At 44.0% G+C, this 20,525-nt stretch overlaps 1 protein-coding gene across 4 annotated transcripts in view; it reads right to left on the bottom strand.

Moving 5' to 3' along the window:
• TMTC4 (transmembrane and tetratricopeptide repeat containing 4) overlaps positions 1-20,525 on the bottom strand; it is a 72,508-nt gene that overhangs the window by 40,874 nt on the left and 11,109 nt on the right. For all 4 annotated transcript variants that reach the window (XM_011993776.1, XM_011993778.1, XM_011993777.1 and 1 more), the window contains 2 exons: positions 17,409-17,496; positions 3,285-3,385 (listed from right to left, as the gene is read on the bottom strand). In XM_011993776.1, coding sequence (XP_011849166.1) covers positions 3,285-3,385; positions 17,409-17,496 — 189 coding nt within the window. The remainder of the gene's footprint in view (positions 1-3,284; positions 3,386-17,408; positions 17,497-20,525) is intronic.

Below are 20,525 nucleotides of genomic sequence, written 5' to 3'. Positions count from 1 at the left end.
CACCTATGTTAACAGTTTCCAATTGCACCACGATAGTTACTTTCTAGCAGGTAAAATTAAACCTGTAGTTACAGGCGAAAGCAGAGATGGGCCTTGGATTCTATTCTCTCTCCTGCAATGGACTTTCTACAAATGTCACTGCTGCAGGCAACGTCATCGACAGAACTCCCTGCTCAATCTGGATAACGTGGTCTGCACATGCTCAGTGGATATAGTTAGAGCTGCCCCTAAATGACTTGGGTCTCTTTAATATGCTCTTCTTTGCAGCAAAGGAGATCACACATCATCAGAAGTCAGTGGTAATTTGTGGTTTTCAGAGCAAGGATGACATCCCTACTTAACCCTCTCCCGGAAATGCTGGGAGCCACTAATTATCCGATACATGGGCCAGTGCTGGGTTAATCAGTTCAAAGAATCCTGATTTTATTCACCCATGTGAGACATGATCTTAGTGGGCCACAGAAGACGGTTTCCGCCTGGTTGAAAACCACTTTCTAGAAGGCAGATGCTCCCTGTGTAGCAGCCACTGTCTTCTCACAGTCTTCCTGTGAGCTGCAGGACAGTTACCAAGGGAAGGCAGGGTCATGTGGTGAACAGGCCTGAGCCAAACACAAGACTGCCCCCTTCCCTCTTAAATGCTTCATCAAAATGGCCCCATTTTAATCCAATTTTGAGAATAGCTACCTTCCACTGTATCTTTATTCATGTAAATTCAACTGAATTCTCTCCTGCTCCTGAAAAACGGCACAGAGGAGGCCAGGTGCAGTGGCTCATGCCTATAATCCCAGCACTTCGGGAGGCTGAGGTGGGTGGATCACCTGAGGTCAGGAGTTTGAGACCAGCCTGGCCAACATGGTAAAACCCCATCTCCACTAAAAATACAAAAATTAGTCGGGCGTGGTGGCACATGCCTGTAATCCCAGCTACTCAGGAGGCTGAGGCAGGAGAATCGCTTGAACCCGGGAGGCGGAGGTTGCAGTGAGCTGAGACTGCACCACTGCACTCCAGCGAGAGCGACAAGAGAGAACCCTGTCTCGAATAAAAATAAAAATAAAAATAAAAAATAAAATAAAATAAAATAAAATACTGCACAGAGGAGCCTCCTGAGGATCTTGTGGAGGGAAATTCTTACTCAGCAGGCCTGGGGAGGGGGTGGGGCCTGGGATCCTGAATTCCCAACCATGCTCCCAGATATTGCTGATGCTTCTGGTCCTCAAACCACACTTCATATTAGGGAAAGGTTCTAAAACCAGTGGTTCTCAGGGAGGGTTGTGCCCCCCAGGGGGTGTCTGGCACTGTCTGGAGACATTTTAGGTTGTCACAACTGAGAGGTTCCACTGGCACTCAGTACGTAGAGGCCAGGGACGCCGCTAAACATCCCACAAAGCCCAGAATAGCCCCTACGAGAAAGAATTGTCTGCTGTAAAACATTAATAGTGCCAAGGTTGAGAAACACTGTTTTAGAGCAAATTTAAAGAAAATTAACTCAGAAATTCAAGTATCTTTCCACGGTAATTCTCCCTATACCATCTCCTTGCTAGCTTAATCTTAATAGATACAACCTAATACAACTACTGATTTTTGCCTTGACTTGTATCAAGCCCCAAACAGCTTTAATTGTTCTTTCCTTTCCAAGCTATTTCTATATGATCATTCTAATCCCACGACTCGGCCAGGCACGATGGCTCATGCCTGTAATCCCAAGGCTAGGAGTTTGAGACCAGTCTGGCCAACACAGGGAGACCCCATCTCCACAAAAAAATTTTAGAAAATTAGCCGAGGTGGTGGCATGCACCTACAGTACCAGCTACTTGGGAGGCTGAGGTGGGAGGATCGTTGAGGCTGCAGTGAGCTATAATCGTGCCACTGCCCTCCAGCCAGGGTGACAGAGCAAGACTTTGTCTCGAAAAAAAAAAAAAGGAGAAAAAATTCCACATCTTTCCATTTTTCTACCTCTGTTCACAACCTTAACTTCTATATTTTCTTCTAATAATGTAAAGCAGCAAACTGGTTAGAATGGAGAAAAAGAAAAAAGGATTTCAACACCTCTCCTTTCCTGGGTCTTTAATCCTAGCTTCTACTCAGATCGGACTGAAAAGGTAGATGTCTTTCCGCTTCAGAGAGCTCTCTCCCCGACCCGCTCGACGCTGCCGGTGGAAGCCGAGGTACAGGTTCTCTCCAGGAAAACAACATACCCCAAGAGAATACAGTGTATGCACCATATTACACAGAGAGAGACTTCAAGGCTCGAAGTTAAAACACGTGATTACTCAGCACATCTGGCATAAAAAGAGTCTTCTGAGAACAAAGTCCCACTAGAAACATTAGCAGCATTACAGATTCTCCTTTAAATACTAGTTAGTAATCTTTTAATTTCAGGTCAAACATTTGTGACCATGGAACATTTTGGTTCCAGCGTTGCTTGAAGTTGCACTTGGGTAATGGTTAACTATAACCATAGGTAACTGCTGGCGGTGGGGGAATGATGAGAAGAGAGACAGAATGTGTGTGCACGTGAGGCTTTGAGTGGCTGCAAAACTCTTGTTCCTTCATCTCTTACTTTTTTTTTTTTTTTGGACACATAGTTTCGCTGTTGTTGTCCAAGCTGGAGTGCAATGGCATGATCTTGGCTCACCGCAACCTCCGCCTCCCAGGTTCAAGCGATTCGCCTGCCTCAGCCTCCTGAGTAGCTGGGATTATATGCATGTGCCACTGCACCTGGCTAATTTTGTATTTTTAGTAGAGATGGGGTTTCTCCATGTTGGTCAGGCTGGTCTTGAACTCCTGACCTCAGGTGATCCGCCCGCCTCGGCCTCCCAAAGTTCTGGGATTACAAGCGTGAGCCATGGCGCCCGGCCCTGTTTCTTCATTACTAAACTATCCGCCACCCTTTCTAGATCTGAGATCAAAACGATTGATGAAGTCAGTCCTAGGTGATCTAGGACTGCTGAAATATGTACGAGCATCCCAGAAAACTCAAACCATTCTTTTATCTCTTTCGATAGGGCCTCTCAAAAGGACTCATCGTGGCTCCCTGAGAACTCCTCATTCACCATTTCTCGCCAGTTGCACATGACTGTCAAGGAAGACAGTCAGTTCTCCATCTGAAATGCCAGAATTGTGACAGCGAAAGTCATTTGCCCAGAAAGGTCATCACCTCAGGCCAGCAATGGGATGAAGGCGTGGAGAATGCCACAAAGGCAGGGCCAGCCCCAGATGTCTTTATAGGAGGGAAAAGGATACACAGAAAAAGCAGGCCCCGGCGGCCATGTCGCGGCTCTCACCAGCACGGTGATCCCTTGCTCTTTGCACAGCATGGCCACTGCTCCTAGGAAGATACTCAGCAGCACCCAGAAGGTGGAAGAATACGCTCCCTCCTTGTTACCTGCCAATTAAGAGAAATGATCAGTGCAAAAGTCATGGAATGCAGCTCAGTTTTTTAGCATCAGGAACTAAAATTCTAAGCAAATACCTTAAACAACTGTAACTTAAAAACAGGGTTTGGGCTTCAGACAGCACTTCTCTGTGGGCAAGAGTGCATTAGACAATACCTTCTAAATGGTACATATGTCCCCTCTCAAAGCTCTCCCAAGGAGGTGCCCAGGGCCTTTGGGAGGCACCACCATGAAGCCCTGGCCACAAAGACACCTCATGCCAGAGTCCCCATGCAGCAGGTACCTCGTTCCCAACCTACCAATCACCTGCGAGACCATTCTGATGAGTCTTTTTGAGAACTCCCACTGAGACTGCAAACAGTCCATCTGGTTTCAAGATGCCCCCAGTGGTCACTGCTGCTGTCATGATGGAGCTGCTGGGAAAGCCTCTGGGAATCTCCATTCCTCCTGGAACGGGAGTTCGGGCCCTCTGGACACCAGGTGGCTTAGAATGGATCTGCTCTGCTCCCTGTGTGGAACAGCTCCAACCTCTACCAAAGGGTGCACGGCCACTGACAGAGCTGGCGCCTATCTAGCACCTGGGGCAGGTAAAGACACAGACCAGGCTGGGCTGCCAATCTGCACGGGGGCTCGAGCACCAACAAGAAGCCAAAACATCCCCAGACGTGTGAACACTGTAAGAAGCTGGGCTGGGCGGCAGCTTGAGTAACCACCGCTGGTCCCTAAGTGGCCTTCTGGGAGCAGGGTCTGGCTGTACACTGTCTGGTCAGTGGTGTGTGCAATTTGGGGGCCAGAACTAAACTGCTAGGGAGGAGAGGGAAGCTGCATGGATATTCCTCTCTGTTGCGAAGCCCTCATTCTTCATCTAAATAAATAAGCCAACATATAAAAAAGACATCGGTATCAAGTGGGACAAAAGCGAACTTTCTTGGAGAATCCAATTGTTAGCTCGCCTGGCATTAGTCGGTTCAATTCTACTTACAACTAGAACTCCCAGTCTGAATGCCTATGGCTCTACATAAGCATCTAAATGCCAGCTGTGCCACTCACTGTGTGACACTGGGCAAGTGACTTTCACAGTCTCAAGGAACTCACCTATAACGTGGGGGCAACGTTACCAACCTCAGGATATATTTGAAAGGAAAAAATTACACAGGAACACCTGGTCATTTTTGTTAAACACTCATAAAGAATGCTTGCAAATGCAAAATATATCTCTATGACAACACATAAGAAATTGACTAGTTTCTAAGAAGTTCTAAAATGAAGAATTGGGGTAGAGGAGGAAGAAAGTTTACTTTTAGTCTTACTTTTCATTACATAATCTTCAGTACTCTTTACATTATCTTAACCATGTGCATGTATTAAAAAACTATGTTAAAAACTAAACATGTTAAAAATCACTTGGTATAATGCTGGGACTACAGAAATCATTTAATTAATGTTTGTGGCGCTTGGGTCAGTCAAACCTGATCAGCTTAGAGGGAGATGCAATTTCCAATGGGGTTCTGATGCAGTAGTCAAGGGGGTGGCTGATCAGCCACAATCTGCCAGACAACTGGATCGTGTAAAAAATACACCGCGAGCTCATTAAACTGCCTGCTGGGGAAATTAACAAGTGTTTGTGTGTGTCCTGCAGACCCTGCATGGAGGGACAGAAAAATACTTGTGAATACTTGAGATAGAATCAGCAACACCCCAGGATGGAAGGCCTTCCTGTCCCCAAAACAGCCAGTGCGTTCTGGCTTGGGGGTGAGAGGTGCTCCTTTTTTTCTTCTTCTTTTTTTTTTTTTAAGGCGGAGTCTCGTTCTGTTGCCCAAGCTGGAGTGCAGTGGCGTGATGTTGGCTCACTGCAAGCTCCGCCTCCCGGGTTCATACCATTCTCCTGCCTCAGCCTCCTGAGTAGCTGGGACTACAGGTGCCCGCCACCACGCATGGCTAATTTTTTGTATTTTTAGTAGAGACGGGGTTTCACCGTGTTAGCCAGGATGGTCTCGATCTCCTGACCTCATGATCCACCCACCTCGGCCTCCCAAAGCACTGGGATTACAGGCGTGAGCCATTGCACCCGGCTGGGAGGTGCTCTTAACCTCAAATGCTCTACATTGGGGTTGAGACCCTGTCAGGATGAGAAGGCCTGTCCCCAGCTGGGCCCCTGGCTCTCAATAAAGCATGAGCAGGACTAACTCCTGATGTGCCCAACACCTGCGGCCTGCAGGACCAGCTACATGGCTGGGCTGCTGGGACAGCCTCCTCACTCCCACACAGGCTTCAGCGACAGCAGAGACTCTGGCCCTTTCAGCTTTCTGGGGGAAGAATCTGTGTATCAAATTTCTAGATTTAAAATACAAACAAATGGAATAGCTATTATACAAAAAGTTGACTTGGCCATTATAGTTGAGGCACTTAATTAAAAGCTTTTCACAAGGCCAACTGATCGACAGGAAAGCCTCTTAACTGAGATCCCATTGTCTCATAAAACACAATGAACATTCTTTTTTCTTTTTTTTTTGAGATGGAGTATTGTCCTGTCACCCAGGCTGGAATGCAATGGCACAATCTCACCTCACTGCAACCTCTGCCTCCCGGGTTCAAGAAACTCTCCTGCCTTAGCCTCCCGAGTAGCTGAGACTACAGGTGCACGCTACCATGCCTGGCTAATTTTTGTATTTTTAGTAGAGACGGGGTTTCACCATGTTGGCCAGTCTGGTCCCGAACTCCTGACCTTGTGATCCACCTGCCTAGGCCTCCAAAGTGCTGGGATTACAGGCATGAGTCACTGAGCCCGGCCTGAACATTCTTGTTTTATGCCTTCCAATTATCTCTTTTGCCTTCAGGATAATGGTTCCTCTTCTGACTGTGGCTTTAAAGGCCTTGCTGAAGTGGCCACCACGGGCCCTCTCCGGCCCCTCCCAGCACACACTCACTCCAGGCCCACCACCACTGCCCACTTGCAGGTTCTCACCTGGGTGTGCTTACTGAGTTCCCTTGGGGCAGAACAGTCCTGGAGGAATCCTACCCAATCAATAAAGCTGTTAAATGTCACTTATGCTGTGAAATGCCAAACCCCGCCCTCTCAGGCAGGTCTCTCTGCAATTCACTTGTTTCCTTCCTCAGTTAAAAGAGCAAACACCCCTGCTGTATGCACACCTGACTGCCCCGTGAGCAGGTGAGCCCCGTTCACCTCTCCATGTCCCGACTGCCCCTATGAGCAGGTGAGCCTGTTCACCTCTCCATGTCCCTGACTGCCCCCCTAGATTAGGTTAGGCCCAGCTGTGGTGCTCTAAACTGCCCTGATCACAGTCTATCAAAACATTCCTCACGGAGTTTATCGCCAGCACTTGATTTTCTGTCATTCCCGAGTCAAGGTTCTCTCCACCTTGGCATTAATCACATGTGGGCTGCTTACTTTTTTTGGAGGGGGGTTGCCCTGTGCATCACAGGATGTTTAGCAGTACCCCCAGCTTCTACCCATCAGAGGCCAGTGGCACCACCCCCCACAGCTCCCCTCAGTGGTGACAAACGAAAACGTCACAGATATTGTCAGATGTGAGTAGGGGCGTGGGGAGGGCAGGAAATCCCTCCCAGTTGAGAACCATTGCCCTAAACCAGTGCTACTCACAGGTGTATGGTTCACGAACCTGCACCTGGATCTTGTTAGACTCAGGCCCCAGATGGATCAGAAATTGAGGATGGGAACCAGTAATCAGCCTTTAACAAGCTTTCCAGGTGGCTCTGATGCTCCCTAAAGGCAGGGTGCACCCCCTTGAGAGTAAGCCTGCTCATGGCTGGACGGCTGGCACCACGCCTGGCTCGTAGGAGCAACTAAAAATTATTCTGACTGAATCAGCAGGCCCGACTGACTCTGGAAGGGCAGAACATGTTCAGTAAGTGAAGTGACTATCTACTCTCTATCAAAAGGGGTTCAATAAGCTTTGAGCTCCCGACAACTCATGGAAACGGAGGGGTCAACACTGCTTCTTAGAGGCTGTGCATCATCTCTCCTGCAAGGATGGAAATGCTGGAATCCCTTCCAAGATGCTTCCAGCAGGGGGCCACCTGGTCTTGACTTGAGGAACTTCAGTGATGGGGATTAATTTTCAAACCACAACCCGTTTCATTTTTAAACTCTGGGTTGCTAGATTATTCTAAATGCTGAGCCCAAGCCAGACTCCCTAAAACTTCAGGCCTTAGCTGTGCCCTTGGGCAGCGCTGCTCCAAGTTGTTCGGGAGGCGTGGAGCCCAGAAGCCAGGCTCCCGCCACTGAAAACCATTATACATGAGTATTCTTAGATCCACCAAGCAAAGTAAGGATCATTTTATTTGCAGAAAGTAATTACTTTCTATGTATCTAATGCCAAAAGATCACAATAAGGAGCCACGACAACAACAAAACCCTTTCATATTACACGCAATTCCAACTTGAGCACTTACGGATTTATTGTTTCATGTGGGCATTTGCTAGCACTCATTGGCAGATAAGTATTGGCAGGCACTAAAGCTTTAAAAAAAAAAACCGCCAAAATAACCCAAAAGCTAACAGATTGATGAATTATTTTAGGCTATGATTTGGGGAAAGGGCCACAAGCTTTAGGGGGACAGCACAGCGTCCAGCTTACAAGTTCATGCCAGAGCTTGGGAAGTCCAGGCCTTCCGCCACGTCATGAGAGATGGGGGGCTTTGTCCACTCAGTCTCAGGGTACAGCCCCTCTTCCCATGACACGTTTTCCTGAGTCTGGGTCAAACTACCTTTAGGATTTTCTCCTATTAGCAGTTTATTTGCAAACAAAACTTTTAATTATAAATGACCTGATTAATTACCATGGGATCTCATCCAGAGATAAACAGGGCAAGAGACCCCGGGCCCCCGCTGGCCACTCTAGACCCAGCATGAGGAGATGGTGCCATGGCTGGGCTCCATCCATTGTTTTCAAGTTGACTAGGCGCTCGGCTCCATGGCTCACTAGAAACCAAATGGACACCCTCCACCCCACCCCATCCCACCAACCCGTTACCTGAATTGGGTTTTTGTAGGCTTCTCTCACTCTCAGAATGTGTTGGTACTTCTCAACTAAACATAATACATTCCCCAATGTAATAGTCTCTGTTCTTGATTTCAAAAGCAAGTTCCTTGATTTTACATTTCTGCCTAGAAAAAAGGAATTACCTTGTATTTTTACTTGACTGTAACATAGATTAATTTTCCTCCATGGACTGGGAGGCCTTTGAAAAGAAAAACACACCCAGTTCCTTCATTAAAAATGCCCAAAAGACGGCTCTTGAAAGCACCCTATTTACACAAAGCTAAATTATGACACAGACAGGAAAGTGATGGGCTCCTCTAGAATTCCTCTAGAGAAGAATTCTAGATATTCCTCTTATCTAGAATTTAAAATGGCTTTCTCCTTATAAGGCTAAACCAGAGACTTAGTTGAAAACAGAAAAATAACAACTAGGAAACACAGCCTTCAGGTTTACTGATAACCTTCTCCCTAATCTCACCTCATAATTTCACCACATTCTCAAACTCTAAACCCCACCTCTCCCGTCCTCTATTGCAATTCTGACAGAAGAGTCCTATTGTTTTTCCTTAGACTTCCGATTTTGCTTCAAACGCACCCAGCATGAAAAGATATGAAAGATGAAGGTAATGTTTCTTTACTGAAGAAGTGTCTTCAGTCTCAGCAATTATTAAATATTAAGTATCACTTCTCAAAACTGTGGCAATTTCAGATCAAAGGCAAAAGCTCAATGGTCAGAGATAAACCTAGTGAGCACCACATTCTAGACCCGCCACGGTCCAAGAAAGTAATAATCACAGCTAACGAGTGCTTGAAATGTATCTAGACCCAGGTGGGATGTATTGTTAGTGTGGAATACACACCTGGTTTTGGAAGCTCAGTATGAAAAAAAGATGTGAACATTTTCATTTTTTAATATTGATTACATGTTGAAATTATAATTTTGATATATCAAGGCAAATAAAATATATTATTAAAATCCATCTCACCTGTTTCTTTTTAAAACACGGCTACCTCAAAGTTTTCAATTCCATGTATGGCTCCTGTTGTATTTCTATTGCATGGCAGTGTCTAGACCATGTGATCAAAGACCCAGCTCACAGGTGACATAGTGTGGACATTGCTATGTTTGTATGCAGTTCTGTCCTTGAAAACTCAGAAAATATGAAATGAGTTTGCCTATTTAAATCCAACTCTTTCTCCAATCCCTACCAGATTCGTCACTTGACAATTTTTGGTGTTTTTTTTTTGTTTTGTTTCGAGACAAGGTCTCATTCTTTTGCCCAGGCTGGAGTACAGTAGCGTGATCACAACTTACTGGAGCCTTGACCTCCCAGGCTCAAGCAATCCTCTGGCCTCAGCCTCCCAAGTAGCTGGGACCACAAGCACATGCCATCAGGCCTGGCTAATTTTTAAAAAATTTTTATTTTTGTAGAGAAAGGGGGTCTTACTATGTTGCCCAAGCTGGTCTCAAACTCCTGTGCTCAAGTGATCCTCCCACTTTGACCTCTCCAAGTGCTGGGATTACAGGTGTGAGCCACTGTGCCCAGCTGCCACTCAGTATTTTATCCATAGTCATAAGACGAAGCATGCACACAATTTTGAGTTCCCCAGAATCTAAATTGGAAAGCTTAATATTTTAAAACCATTTCATAAAAATGAAAGGGGCCCTCTTTATATATATGCAGTACATATGTGCATGAATGATAAACCAAGGCCAGCCCATACAGCGATGACAAAATGTTGCCACTTTTGGAGGTGAACAAAAAAGGCCTTACAAAAATTCAAGTGAAAAACTAGCTCTGAGTGTTTAGATGGCCCAGACTAGTGGACTTCTGGAAATATGACCTGCTCCACCAAAGTCTGGCCCACATAATTCCCCAAATTAAGATTTATTTTAAGCCTTAGTTTGTGAAGGTGACTAATGCTAATAATTATCAACATATAATCTAGTGGAATTTAGACTCTGTGCTTTTGTGACTATGTTCTTACACAGTAACAAATGCAAACCATTATTTTATTTCCAAGTTTGAGCATTTTAATAAGACAACTGAGACAGGTAACAGTAGTTCACCTTGCATATAGTGGGCACTCAAAAAGTATCTGTTGAATCAATAAATAGTTTCATTTATTTCTATGTCTATCAGAGTCTTACTATATTACATTTTTCTTGCAATTACGATATGTAATTTAATACCCAAAAGTTAATCATTTGCTCAGTGTGGACAAATACTGCCAGAATTCAGGTCTTTTCACTTTTAATCTTTGAACCCCTTCACACTGGAAGAATCACCATCATTAAGATATTCTTCTTTAAAATAAATAAATAAATGAAAATTACATAAGAAATATTTAAAAACCATGGAGAAAATCAGTAATTTTCATTTTAAATTTAGAAGTAACTGTTAAAAACAGTACAAATAAATTCTGAGTGGCAGATGTCACCTTCAGCACAGCTGCACTTATAAATATTTTTATTCAGAAACATCTTCCCCAGATCTAAAATTCCAACTTGTACATGGCTCTAGGTAAGCATCTGAGGACATCACTCTTCCCCAGCATTCTCTGTCTCCTCTCCATCAAGACTGTTAAATTTTAAGTACCAATGACCCAGGAGAGGATGGGAAAAACCAAAAACCATTTGGACACCATGCTGCCTCTCTCATCCTTTAAGAAGACAACTTGCTCTAGGATAATTATGCAGCATTAGCAAACATCAATAGTTTATGATCCAGAATTGACTAGAGACGTGCCTAGGCAATGTCCTTCTCGTTTCAGTATATTGTCTCTAGCATCTAAGAGAATTCACTCACTTGGGTAAATGGAGGCAAAGGCTAATGGAGTGAAGGGAGCACAGGGAAAAAAATGCAATGACAGAAAGACACTTGTCAGTGCTAACACCCACAAGTGCCAGCAGATGTGATCCATTTAATGAAGCATGTGCCTCGGATTTGGCACTCCTTTCCAGTGGGAAGATCTCCTTTCAGAAAAAGCATCACATTATACAAGTTACCCCTCTCCACCACTCTATGCCTGGCATCTCTGCCGCTCGAAACTGGCACGTCATGTTGTGTGTGGGAACCACGCCACCCCGACAGGTGGCCGCGACTCTCTCTCTGCCAGAGCAACACAATGAGCATCAGATTCACGTTCCAAAAGCTGGAACGACCGAGCCGTGCTTCTATGCACAGAATGAAAGAAGTCAGGCTTGCTGCTCTAAAACACGGGTCCATTTGGGGGAAAATCAAGCAACGAAGGAACCAAAGAAACAGGGAAAAGAGAATCTGCACGACTCCCACTGTCAGAATGCAGTCAGCAATGGCCCCAAATCTAAAACCAAGTGTCCTATCGGACATGAGTTAGCCAACTGCCCTATTTTGTAAGCAGTGTGATTCTATGTCAAAGAAAAACAGGTGTCTTTAATCAGAATGAAAATACAAGGGAATGATATCCCAAGAGTAAGAGTTATCCCATTTTAGTGCCTGAACTATACAGCTTAAGGTGAACTACACAGCTATAGAACTATACAGCTTAAGGGAAGCTATACAGCTTAAGAATAATGGAGATTTGAGATCCTGCCTTTGATATTATGAATAAGAATTTAGAACTTAAAATGATTGTTCTAGGTATATAGAAAATCCATCCCCCTCCGGAAAAGACTCTCTTCTCCCCACTATAAATGAGATTAAATTTCTCCTTTTGGTCTTAACTCCCATGAAACAAGTATTTTAAGGTATTGGTTTGGAAACGAAATTGCTTTGGCTATTCTAGCGAGTTTCATGTGCAGAGATGATCTGTTTCCAATCTGAAATACCAGGCTTTAAGAGAGATGTAAATACAATATATCTCATTGTAAGAATAACACTTTTTGTTTCGGGCATTCAGAAGTAATACCCAGTGTGCCATTGATTTCATCTGACTTAGTGTTTTGTTTTGTTTTTTTTTAAGAAAATGCATGCTTCCTTTATAAGGACACCTACTTTTAAAAAATTCTGTTGCAAAGATCTTGCTAGACATTCTATTTATGCACCAAAAAAAAAAAAAAAAAAAAAAAAGAGGCAGAGTCCCAGAAATGTGAGTACGTTCTTCATTTTCTGAAAATACTAGGATTCCAGAGGTTAGGACAGGATTGCTTGTGAATAAACTCAAGCAGTTAAAAATTGTCCAGAGCTTTATAATAAAGACATCCCATCCATAAAAAAAGTTAACGATGTTACCAAAAAAAAAGGATTCTCTGAAAGAACTTATTAACTAGTTGAATCATTAATTTCAGAGTACTTAATTTTTTGTTCCCTTATAAAATAATATTAAATTTGTTCCTCTGATGTTAGGCCTGTCTTTGAATTTATGTTCAGATCCCAAAAGTACAAAGACCAGGGTTACTTTAAACCTGAAATTTAAACATTAAATAGCATTATTACTTGTATCTCAATAAATAATGGACTTGTCTACCACAAAAGAGTTAGTTTTTGTTCTCTGCTGAACATTTATAGACACGTGCACTTGGAACAAGAAATCACCACTGCAATGACAATAAATACATGTGTTTACCACTCGGCTTTTTGTACAATTTGTACTGACTAGATAGGGTAAAATAAAAACACGGCGGGAGGCTGAGGCAGGAGAATCGCTTGAACCTGGGAGGCAGAGGTTGCAGTGAGCTAAGATTGTGCCACTGCATTCCAGCCTGGGCGACAAGAGCAAAACTCCATCTCAAACAACAACAACAAAAACCCACAGAAAACAAACAAAAAAACCAATGCTGGGCACGGTGGCTCAGGCCATAATCCCAGCACTTTGGGAGGCTGAGGTGGGCGGATCACTTGAGGTCAGGAGTTCAAGACCAGCCTGGCCAACATGGCGAAACCCCGTCTTTACTAAAAACACAAAAATTAGCTGGGCATGGTGGCGGGTGACTGTAGTCCCAGCTACTTGGGAGGCTGAGGCAGGAGAATCACTTGAACCTGGGAGGCAGAGGTTGCAGTGAGCTGAGATTGCACCACTGCACTCCAAACTGGGCAACAGAGCAAGACTTGGTCTCAAAATAAATAAGTAAATAAACATGTGACTGTTTAAGATATCTCAGACTCCAAAGGAACAGAGCTCTTGATCCAAATGAAAATATATATACAATTGAATTTTCATTAGGATCAAGAGCTCTGTTTTGTTGTACTGAAGGAAATTTAATAGAAGATGAAGGAAATAAGTAGAATAAAGGCCATGGCCTCCCATTCTGCATAAACACACCATGAAAAGAAAGGATCCTTACTGAGTGCCTGCTATGAGGGGTACAGGAAGGAAAAAGTCAACAGGAAAGGAAGGAGAACCAGAATATTCTGCTCTGTAGACATTCTGAATCACGGAAGCTTTATTTTAATCAAAATATACTGGAGTTACGGTAAGCCCCTCAGGGGCATGAACTTTGTTGTTCTAGTCTTTGTATCTCCAGCACCGGAAACCGGACCTGGTACAAGAAACACCCTTAAAGTTTGATTAACTATTGGTGATGGAATGAATGACTAAAATCAATAAGCCTTTCTACTATTTTAGAACGGAATCAGAAACCACGGCTTTTCACAAACACGTTAACCAGAATTATTTTTGCATATGGGGCTCTTACTGCTTCTTCTCTGTAAAGTTATTATTCATTTGTAGAAAGTTTTCTCCTCCTAAAAAAGACTCTTAAGCACCCTACGAACTTAATTGAACATTAACATGATGATGTTCAAGGATTATTCCAAAGAGTTGTCATCTATCAACAAAGAAGCACATTCTATTCTTAGCATGTTTAAAAAGGAGTATGGAAAATCAGAAACAGAAAAGTTGCTAAAAACAGTGCCTCTGCTAAGAGACTAGGAGAGGCTCCAGCAGACTTCATTACCCCTGGCTCTGGGGTTGATCAGACAAAGGGAACTTTGGGAGTTGTGAAGAGGAGGGGAGAGACGGGCTGGCAGCGTGAGGGGCTGTTCTGATGTTGCTGGGCCAGGGAACGAGGTGGTTGGGGCTGGGTATCCAGTCCTGAGGTCCTGAAGTGACAGAGGGTGGGTCTCAGGGCACAGAACCTTGTTGGGGAGGGGTCAGAGACCTGCTCACATGTGGGACACAGGGGACTCCCCCAAGTAAGCTGGTCACCGTGTATCTAAGGCCCTCTCTCAAGAATCCAGGCGGCTCTGTGCCTCCAGGCCTGCGATGGAATTGAGGCAGAATCCGATCACTCCGGCGGAAGTCTGGAAGTGATGAGTGGGAATGGAAAATAGCAGTGAAAGCCAATTCCAAAGGATGGAAACTGCAGCTCGAGGATGGGTGTTTCAAACCGTCCACTTTACACTGCCAAGAAAAACTGTGATGATCCGTAACTCAAAGTCTGCTGGGGCAGGTGGGCACCATGAGGGGAGAGGAAGGACACAAAATGCAGGACGAACAATCAGTTTCGGGGTCAAGACACCAAGGCCTGGATGAGCATAAGATGCAAACTACTGTCCAAAGTAGTTTTTTATTTTTGTATTTTGTATTTTATTTTGTATTTTACATTGTATTTTAGTTTTGTATTTTCCAAAGACCCAGTAAGCTGTTGGTGCCTGCGAAGGCCCAGAGACCAGTCTGGAGGCGACTCCATCGGCTCCATTTAAATCAGCGCTTTCCTTTTCCTCAAGAGGGTTCATGTTAACAAGAGAACAGATCCCATGAAGAAGGGGCAGCTTGCAGACAAGAGGTCAAGAGAAAGCATTCTTCAAAGGTTTCCCAGTCCATCCATCCGTCTTTTAACTGCCCCAAGTAACTTCAACCAAATCAAAATCTAGTCATCTTAAAAAGGTTTCTACGGAAGCCACATCTACCACTGCTATCGGTTTGCAGATGCAAAAACGCCCAGCTTAACACTCTCAAAAACATCTACAAACTTAACATTAAAGTCCTCGTAATTTCTTTCCAATTTTAAAATAAACATTATAAATGCTAAAAGAATGTTACCGGACAAAAAAGAAAGGTCATGTTGGTACTTACAGTCAATATATTTATGTCAGTATTGAAATATACTTTGTCTATTTCTCGTAAGTCAAAGTGTTAACTAACTGAACAGCCATCACATATTTCAGTACCTTTAACTTTGGTATTGATTTCTTGCCAAAAGCTTTATAAAAAAAGTATCTTTTGTATGGATACTTGGAAATAAGTGTATAATTTACAAATGTATCCAAAATATACATGTAATATATACTAATATACAAATTTGTGAATTAAAACAGAGAAAAGGTTAGTCAAAGCTTCCAGAAAAAGTATATAAAATATCTAGCCTTTTCACTTTTCTGTGAGAATACTCCATTAAAGGAGGCCAATACACGTATCTGTTCACCTGAGGGAAGAGTGTTTCGTATCATGATAGCTTTTTCATTATTTCACAAGAGCAATCTTTAGAAGTAGTGACAGGTTCCATCATATCTAATAAATGATGTCCCCCACAAGTTAAATCTATCAAGGTTTAGTACTTTCCTCAAAAATCACTTTGATGTCTTTGAAATCCATTCCGAATAGGGAGTAGTGACTTTAAGGGAAGATATGTTAAAATTATGTTAAAATCAATAAAATGGCACTTTCAGAAACTTCAGAGTTGTCTTTGAGAAAAGTCACAACTCCTTTTTTTTTGAGACACAGTCTCGCTCTGTCACCCAGGCTGGAGTGCAATGGCGCAATCTCGGCTCACTGTAACCTCAGCCTCCTGGGTTCAAGCGATTCTCCTGCCTCAGCCTCCCGAGTAGCTAGGACTACAGGCACACACCACCACGCCTAGCTAATGTTTGTACTTGTAGTAGAGACGGGGTTTCTCCATGTTGGCCAGGCTGGTCTCGAACTCCTGACCTCAAGGGATCTGCCCACCTCGACCTCCCTAAGTGCTGAGATTACAGGCGTGACCCACCATGCCGGGCCCACAACTCCTAATTTTTAATTTTCTTCAGGAAAAATATGATTTCTGATAAACTGTTATCATCTGTATCTGTAAATTCAGATTTAATTGCCAACTTTTGAAAAGGAAGAACCATTATCTGTAGTGAATGTTAACAGTGAGGCAGTGAAGGTACCCCTCCCTCCCAGTCCTGTTCCTGATTCACTGTCTCACGAAGAGCTACACGACGGTACTGAATTCATTATAGGGCCAGCCGATGCAACCTCGCCAGGTCTCTGGCGGCTGCATGTCTCTTGGGAGATTTATAATCATCACAGGTGGGGAGACCCCCACCCCAGGAAGAGACTGAAGTGCATTATTGCTAAGCTACAGGAAGAAAAGTCACCACCACTATTCTCAATACTTGAAGCCGTTCTGCTCAGCTGTCCCCAAACTCTCTAATGTATCAGAAAACTGACAAGCGATGGGAAGAAGTGGTGGTTTTATCCAGGCATGATAAAGTAATAATAATAAAAGGGGGTGGGTGTGGTTGTGTGTACCCATGCCCTGAGTGGGTATTGGCACAGGCTAGGGCCATTGGGGTCACTTTTCTACTACACCTTAGTGCAGTCGCAGGTGCTCCAAGACAGGGCCTGAGCCTGGGTTCAGTCTGGACAGGATGGGATGAAGGAGGGACAGTGTATGAAAAATCTCCCTGGCTCTTTCCAAGCCACCTTTGGAAGCTGTGGAAGGACAGCTGGGCAATAAATACCTAGAACATCAAAACAGGAAAGGCTGTCCTGGAATCATTTGCAATCCTATAATTTTGCAGGAAATAAAATAGCAAAACTCAATCCTGCTGCTTCTGCTCTTGGTCTCAATACCCAATAGGATAGGCCACAGTGTGAACACCCATGTCAGAGCTTTGCATTATGGAAACAGCAATGGCGCAAACAGACATACATATCTAGAGAGTTTATGCATCCTCTGGTCCACATCCCCTCAGAGTGACACACTCATATAGATGGATTCTTTCCCACCTGTTAAGACGCTGCTCAACAGGACAAAAACATGAAGAAAGTGGAAAATTAAGAAGGCAAACGGAATGCTTACTTTCTCTAAATGCTTTACAGTAGCCAAGGAAAGACAACAAGAAGAACAGGGCACACAGGAGGTCTGCACGGCCGACAACACCAGCAACCTTAAAAGAGGGGGAAGAAAACAAAGAATTACATAAAACACATTTAAGCAAATCCTAAACTTAGGAGACACAACAATTTTTTTTTTTTTGAGACAGGGTCTCACTCTGCCACCCAGGCTGGAGTGCAGTGGTGTGATCTTGGCTCACTGTAGCCTCAAACCCCCTGGGCTCAAGCAATTCTTCCATCTCAGCCTCCTGAGTAGCTGGAAGCACAGGCGCACACCAGCACACCACCATAGCTGGTTACTGTTTGTATTTTTTGTAGAGGCGGGGTTTCACCATGTTGCCCAGGCTGGTCTTGAACTCCTGGGCTCAAGCGATCCACCCACCTCTGCCTCTCAAAGTGCTGGGATTACAGGTGTGAGCCATTGTGCCTGGCCAAAACCAAAATTCTTTAGACATATAAAACAAGAAACTTCCCAGACTCTGCCACATATTAAAATAAATACACAATGTAGCTGTGCATCAGTGCTTGGTGTTATCTTACAATCGGTTCTCTCCTTCCTTTTGGGTGTAGGACTTGATTTAACTGCTTCAAGAGAACAGCGGATTGGTTTGAACCTGCTGCTAGCTATTCTGCTGGACACAGACGGCGATATGTGTGTGCCGTAAAAGCTGTGAGCTGTGTTCTTTAACACACGATACCCAAGAGCTCCAAAGACAGTCTTCTGAGGTCACAAAGTGGATTTTCAATTGGAAAATGTTATCAGCTCAAAGGGCATGATATTTAAAAAATAAAATGTGATTGGAAACATGAAGGACATAAAGGTGCGAGAGAAGTGTGAAAAGCCGTCCTGCCGATAGAAAAAGACACAGGAGTAATCCTTCAAAGCTGCCTCTGCCCCTTTTTTTTTCCCTTCAGACCAAAACTGATTAAGTGGGTTAACCTGGAAAGCCGAATGCTTCAAGAGTGATTAACAAGTAGGATGAGCACAGAATACAATTTCTGCCATTTCTTTCCCACATTTTCCACATGGTGACTCTGCCCTTCCTTTCCTCAGTGAGAATGAAGCAATATAAACTATGTGTTTCTTTCTTTCAGGCTGATGACTCCAGTCATTGTTCTCCCAATGCTGTACGGTGATGAAAGACACAGAATTCCACCCAGGAGTACTGGACTAGTTTAGGTGGGATTCTTTACTAACTGGCACCTGAATGTGACACGGACCAAAGCTTCTGCTGTGATTGTCCAGGTATCACTTTAAAGGCTGGTAGGTTAATCCCTTCCCAGAGGATGGGGATGTGATATATGAGCTGCAGAATAAAGGACTTTTCTATAAATGAAGATAAGAAAATATACACTGACTATGAAATTACTACATTTACATGTGATTCTCAAGTTCACATGCAGTCAGTAGCTAAAAAAGAATGTCTTTTAGGAGCAGATTCCCCTACACCGGTTATACATGAAATGCCAAGGACCATTTGTCACTGTAACTGTGACCTCCCGATGAGGCGTACGTGGCAGCCTATGGTGTTAGGTGATGGTTGGGAAGATTGAATAAGCTGATAAATCCACCCAACGAACACTACACACACACAAACACTACCGAGAAGGAAGCTAGGGACAAAACAAAGGCTTAACAGATCTGGAACAAGTATGCCAGTATGCTGGAGGGGAACAATCCAATTGCTTTATGAATGAAATGAATATACAATGAGAGCTCTGGAATACTCAGGGCTGGAAACTCACTCCATCAGGGACACAGTAAAATAGTCAGAGATGGAGCCACACAGAACAGAGCCTGGTACAGCGTGGGTGCGGCTCACTGTGAGTTCCCCAGTGGGTCCTATGGGGTGTGTCTATGAACAGGAGTAGCAGAAAGGCAAAGGACAAAGGACGCAGAAGCTCAGGTGTCATCTCCACAGCCCTGGGTGAGTGAGGAGGCAGCTGGAGCATCCTGGCTCTGTGGTCCTCATGCCAGGAGGACACGAGAGGAGACAGGAGCGTCTTAGAGCTGTGGCTATCTACAGCACCTCGGGATAGACTGGAATCCCAACCCTTTGGAGAAGAGAAAGCAATGAACGCCGAGCCAGACCAGCCTGTCTGAAGGAGACCACAGAGAACAGAGTCACAGGAAACAGGGGGAGCAGGTGTCAGAGACCAAGCGGAAGTGAGGTGAGAGAGGGGGAAGGAAGTGGTTTGGAAAAATACTAAGGCTAGGGGCCAGGAGGGCCAGGCTGCCTAAACCACTTGCTATCTGGATGGCTAGGGTAGATCTGAAGAACCACCAAAAATGAAGTTTAAACACCAAAGCTTATTTTTACAGAAATGTTTCTTTCTGCTAATTGTTGAAGACCATCCCACGACTTTAAGCAATGTACATTATGTTCCTTGACATACAGAAAAACAAAATTTTTAAAGTATGGGAAGTGTTTTAAAGCAAGACAGCATTTAGTATTTACAATGAATGTTTTTGGCATAGTAATTAAGAGACATTTCACTAAAAGAATGTTAAAAAGCTACCCAAGGAGGGACTGTATCCAATCACTGTTTGAGAATGTACATAAGCAAGAAAACATTTTCTTTTCCTTTTCTGATATTTGCATAATATGCATTTTTAGGCAAACTTTTCTACAAAGGCTATTTTTTTTTTTCCTCACAAATAACGTGAAACACTCAGAGTTTTCTGGAGAAATCACTGCAATCCCTCTGAATCCATAAAGCAGGCGGTACCATTGTTTCCCCAATAGGTACAATTTGCATGGGGGCCATGAAAAGGAATTAGGGGGGTGGGGAAACTTCCTTCTGGATTAAAGTCTGGGTTCATTAGATAGACAGAACTCTTTTTAAACATTTTGTTTCATTTTTCACTTTCAGAGACAGGGTCTCACTCTGTTTTCCAGGCTGGAGTGCACTGGCGTGATCATAGCTCACTGCAGCCTCAAACTCCTGGGCTTGAGCGGTCCTCCTACCTCAGCTTCCCAAGTAGCTGGGACTCCAGGCGCACACCACCACACCCGGCTACAGGAAGAACTCTTAAGGGGGCCCGAGCTTCTTTCCTTGATGTTGGAATTCAGACAAAGTG

The sequence above is a fragment of the Mandrillus leucophaeus genome, unplaced genomic scaffold (genome assembly GCF_000951045.1).
Source record: "Mandrillus leucophaeus isolate KB7577 unplaced genomic scaffold, Mleu.le_1.0 Scaffold434, whole genome shotgun sequence".
Lineage (NCBI taxonomy): Eukaryota > Metazoa > Chordata > Mammalia > Primates > Cercopithecidae > Mandrillus > Mandrillus leucophaeus.
This window is presented reverse-complemented; position numbering and strand designations above follow the sequence as displayed.